The 5,252-nt window shown below is 38.1% G+C and overlaps 1 protein-coding gene across 7 annotated transcripts in view; it reads right to left on the bottom strand.

Annotated features, from left to right (window-relative positions):
• The window catches only part of LOC110455732 (phosphofurin acidic cluster sorting protein 2-like), an 83,239-nt gene that overhangs the window by 44,052 nt on the left and 33,935 nt on the right, over positions 1-5,252 (bottom strand). For all 7 annotated transcript variants that reach the window (XM_021506059.1, XM_021506064.1, XM_021506061.1 and 4 more), the window contains exons 7-8: positions 1,899-1,961; positions 190-362 (exon numbers count right to left, since the gene is read on the bottom strand). In XM_021506059.1, the coding sequence (XP_021361734.1) occupies positions 190-362; positions 1,899-1,961 (236 nt within the window). The remainder of the gene's footprint in view (positions 1-189; positions 363-1,898; positions 1,962-5,252) is intronic.

Raw genomic sequence — 5,252 nt, 5'->3', positions numbered from 1 at the left:
TAGCTAGTACCCCTGTTATAATACAAGATGTATACCTCAGTCGAGGTTTTGGTGTAGACACCACACTGACAGTATCTAGCTAGTACCCCTGTTATAATACAAGATGTATACCTCAGTCAAGGTTTTGGTGTAGACACCACACTGACAGTATCTATAGCTAGTACCCCTGTTATAATACAAGATGTATACCTCAGTCGAGGTTTTGGTGTAGACACCACACTGACAGTATCTAGCTCAGGCTCTGCCCCACTATCACTCAAATCTTCCAACTCATCAATTAAGTCAGCAATGTCGTCAGCATCAGCAGGGTCAGGGTTCGTATCAGGGTCACAGAGTTCATGGTCGGCCTCAGAATCCAGACCCTGTCAAACAAAACATAGCTATGAGGATTTTCTTTTTTTTCATGTCATGCTATTAATGTATAATAAAGTAAATATGTCAAATAAATTTATATTTACATTTCTCTTTTGTACAGTCCCTAGCTAAACCAAGCAAAAATGTTGTTACATTCCAATACCAGCAAGAACCATTCATTACACCTGAACAATTTCAAATCCATAAATGTTTGGGTCTTTCAATCAAACTGTTTGAATAATTGGAAACCAATCACCACGCGACATCAAATTCAAATTGTGACTGAAAATCCTGTATGGTTTCCGATTAAAGTTCACTACATTGATGAAACTAGTAACTATATTAAGAAAATCAATGACTTGGTCTCGAAAAACTGGTGGTTGGTAGTTCCGCCAAGTTAGCTTTACAAGTATTTTGAAATTGAATGAGACCACTAAGAACAATAAAATGAAGAAATGAAGTGCATCATGGAATGTGTTAAACAGAACTGTTAAAAACTGCATTTCAAACCTGAGCTAAACTTATGAGATCATCTATTGTGAACATTAACATTAACGGTACAACAACAGCAGATATAATCAACAGGATGAGTTGCTCATATCTTACTAGAGTATTACCTTCCATACAGACGACAAAGCGACAAACAAGATCCATTCTGTCTTAGAGTTACTTGTCTTAGAGTTACTTCCCTTGTCAAGATATTCATCTAATTTCTTGCACGGTGTGCATCTATTTTATAATTCCTAAATAGCAACCTTAGTCAAGTGTACAATTTTCCCATTTATCATATAAAGGTTCTCATGTAGCCGTGGCCTTGATTTTGATCATATGATCTCAACTTTAATCTGGGTCCAGAGATTGATGTCAGGAATATTTGTGTGAAGTTTCATTAAATCTGGGAGGTGAAAAATGGTAAGGAATCTGAGGAGAGACTTACAGAATTACGTCAATTTACTCCACAGTTGACGGGTGTTTTAAAAGAAAATGTGGATTTGAGACTTAATGTTTATGTTCATCCAAACATTTCATGGAACACATTTCAGATAAATCTGGGACAACCCACTGCCTATACTTACAATTTATTATCAATAGACCAGTCTGTGACAGTCATATACAATGTAACATACAATTTTAATGTCAACATCTTACTGTTTTAACTTGTTCACCCCTATGTAACTTTAATAAACTCTACCATGCATTGATCTGGGTAAGTCCATTATGGTCTATAGTGGTGAAAGGGTTAAGGTTTTTACAGTTTTAAAACCTCGAAACATTTAATGGCCTGCTTAACATTGCAATATTTTCCTTCATCTAGGCTCACAAAAAACATTATGGATGTTTGAATATTTAAAAGTAATACCTTGTGGCCATAAAGTTGACATGAGTCAAGGGTTGGGGGATAGAAGGTAAGAATAAACTGACATGCCAGGCCTTGAGGCCAAATTAGTTTATTGACATGATAAAAGCTTGATGTTGTGAGTTACGACAAACTTTTGTATGTCTAATTTATTTTTACAAATGTTGAGGTTTCCTGTCATACTTACATCCTCTGATGCTTTGAACTTCTTCAGCAATGCAATAAATCTCTGTTTAATGTTTCTCTGTAGCTGTAAGTAGAAAAACAGGAAAACATCACCAAAGGTTAAAGTGACTGTGCCACAAACTGTCGAAAAAACTGTTATTATCATTTATAAGCAACTTCAAATTCTTAAATGCAAACTGCATTAACATCGCAGGAATTCTTATATATATTCTGTTTGTTTTCAAACAAAAATTTCATAATGTCATTAAATGTTGATGTGACAATAACAGTAACTGTCCTACCATTAAAACAACGCAACTCATTTCACTCCATTGACTAAACGATCTGCAGGGGAGATTAATCTTACAATAGTTACTATGATGCTACTGTCTATGTATCTAATTACAAAATAAATTGTTTCACTTGCTTTGCTTGTTAAATTCCTTTTTTTAATTAAACAATCTCGGAAAAATATAAATGTAATAATGAACAGAAATAAGATTTAACTCTGTATTGCGATCCGACCTTAAAGCTGGTTTTTAATTAGCAAAAGGACAATGGTTTCGTAAATTTAAATTTATACAGATAACTGTTCCAGAAATAGATTTGACAACCATATTTTCAAATGATAGGGAGAAATCAATGGACTTAAAGTGTGCTTTGCTGTAGGACATACTTTTCTCTAACACAACTTTCAATACAACCTAGATAGAGAAACCAGACACCTTTCCAGTGTACAGAACTTAATTACACTAGTAATTTTCTTATTAAACCTATGTAATTTTCTCCTTATCTTATTTTTAAAAAGATAACTATAGGTTCTGAACATTTTTAGGGAGTGCATTTGGTATAAAACAGAGGCTTACATAAGATATTCCCCCCCCCCCCACACTTCACCCTGCTTTTGCTCGTGACCTTTAATTTGATCCTTCACTAAAATTGTTACGGGGTCATGAGATATTTTGTAGTCATGCTTTTTACTTTAAAAGTGGTCAAGTGTTATTTTTGACCATGACCTTTGACCAAAATCTAATCAGGTGTAGATAGTGATGGGCTGATAATCTATTAGAATCGAAAATCGATTGGTGTGACCTTTCTGAGTCCGATTATCGATTACAAATTCCATTATCGATATATAAGCGGCTCTTCATTGAAATCAAAGTGTTAATGTTTTCAATGTAAAACATTTATTGAAAGGTAAAAATTCTTATGACTATTATTATATGACTGATAAAACTGTGTACAAGTTGCTTGAAATCCATTCTTTATAAAAGAACGAAACCTAATGTATAGTGAACAACTCTGTCTATTGATATAGCAGTAGTGTTATCACTTTATTTGGGTATTCAGTCCCATAAAATTATTAACCGATTATGCAATCGATCATTGATCGGTTCACTACTTCCGATTACAAACCGATTATTGATTATGATTTTAAACCAATTGCCCAACACTCGGTATAAAACTCAATATTACCATACTATGGTTAAATATGAACTTAATGTGTTCAACGGTTAATCAGATATCTTGTATATAATCTTTATATAATGCAAGGGCAAAGGCACTGAGTAAGCAAGTGCTATAACCCTCACTAAGCAGGGCTTGGGTGATTTATAATTACTCCAAGTAACATTACAGAAAAGCATTAATGTAACAAATATGACAAGCAGTACTAGTGCAGTGCTCCCTGCACAAAATGTTTCTTTTAGATGACACAAACATCAACTTAACGCTATCTGCTTGAAGACGGACTGGATATGGAAGAAACAGACAAAAGACAGAATAACTGAAGGAGGAAGGAGACAAACAAAATGTACCTAAGACACTGAAACAGCACTGTGTAGAGCATCCTGATGCTCATCTGATACTGAAACAGCAGTGTAGAGCATGCTGATGTTCATCTGACACTGAAACAGCACAGTGTAGAGCATGCTGATGCTCATCAGATACTGAAACAGCACAGTGTAGAGCATGCTGATGCTCATCTGACACTGAAACAGCACAGTGTAGAGCATGCTGATGCTCATCAGACACTGAAACAGCACAGTGTAGAGCATGCTGATGCTCATCTGACACTGAAACAGCACAGTGAAGAGCATGCTGATGCTCATCAGACACTGAAACAGCACAGTGTAGAGCATGCTGATGCTCATCTGACACTGAAACAGCACAGTGAAGAGCATGCTGATGCTCATCAGACACTGAAACAGCACAGTGTAGAGCATGCTGATGCTCATCTGACACTGAAACAGCACAGTGAAGAGCATGCTGATGCTCATCTGACACTGAAACAGCACAGTGAAGAGCATGCTGATGCTCATCGGACACTGAAACAGCACAGTGAAGAGCATGCTGATGCTCATCTGACACTGAAACAGCACAGTGAAGAGCATGCTGATGCTCATCTGACACTGAAACAGCACAGTGAAGAGCATGCTGATGCTCATCTGACACTGAAACAGCACAGTGTAGAGCATGCTGATGCTCATCTGACACTGAAACAGCACAGTGTAGAGCATGCTGATGCTCATCTGACACTGAAACAGCACAGTGTAGAGCATGCTGATGCTCATCTGACACTGAAACAGCACAGTGTAGAGCATGCTGATGCTCATCTGACACTGAAACAGCACAGTGTAGAGCATGCTGATGCTCATCTGACACTGAAACAGCACAGTGTAGAGCATGCTGATGCTCATCTGACACTGAAACAGCACAGTGTAGAGCATGCTGATGCTCATCTGACACTGAAACAGCACAGTGTAGAGCATGCTGATGCTCATCTGACACTGAAACAGCACAGTGTAGAGCATGCTGATGCTCATCTGACACTGAAACAGCACAGTGTAGAGCATGCTGATGCTCATCTGACACTGAAACAGCACAGTGTAGAGCATGCTGATGCTCATCTGACACTGAAACAGCACAGTGTAGAGCATGCTGATGCTCATCTGACACTGAAACAGCACAGTGTAGAGCATGCTGATGCTCATCTGACACTGAAACAGCACAGTGTAGAGCATGCTGATGCTCATCTGACACTGAAACAGCACAGTGTAGAGCATGCTGATGCTCATCTGACACTGAAACAGCACAGTGTAGAGCATGCTGATGCTCATCAGACACTGAAACAGCACAGTGTAGAGCATGCTGATGCTCATCTGACACTGAAACAGCACAGTGTAGAGCATGCTGATGCTCATCTGATAAAGGAAACAGCACAGTGTAGAGCATGTTGATGCTCATCAGACACTGAAACGGCACAGTGTAGAGCATGCTGATGCTCATCTGACACTGAAACGGCACTGTGTAGAGCATGGTGATGCTCATCAGACACTGAAACAGCACAGTGTAGAGCATGCTGATGCTCATCAGA

Source organism: Mizuhopecten yessoensis, unplaced genomic scaffold, assembly GCF_002113885.1.
Source record: "Mizuhopecten yessoensis strain PY_sf001 unplaced genomic scaffold, ASM211388v2 scaffold8365, whole genome shotgun sequence".
Taxonomy (NCBI): domain Eukaryota; kingdom Metazoa; phylum Mollusca; class Bivalvia; order Pectinida; family Pectinidae; genus Mizuhopecten; species Mizuhopecten yessoensis.
The sequence above is the reverse complement of the archived record's forward strand: the minus strand, read 5'-3'. Positions and strand labels throughout refer to the sequence as shown.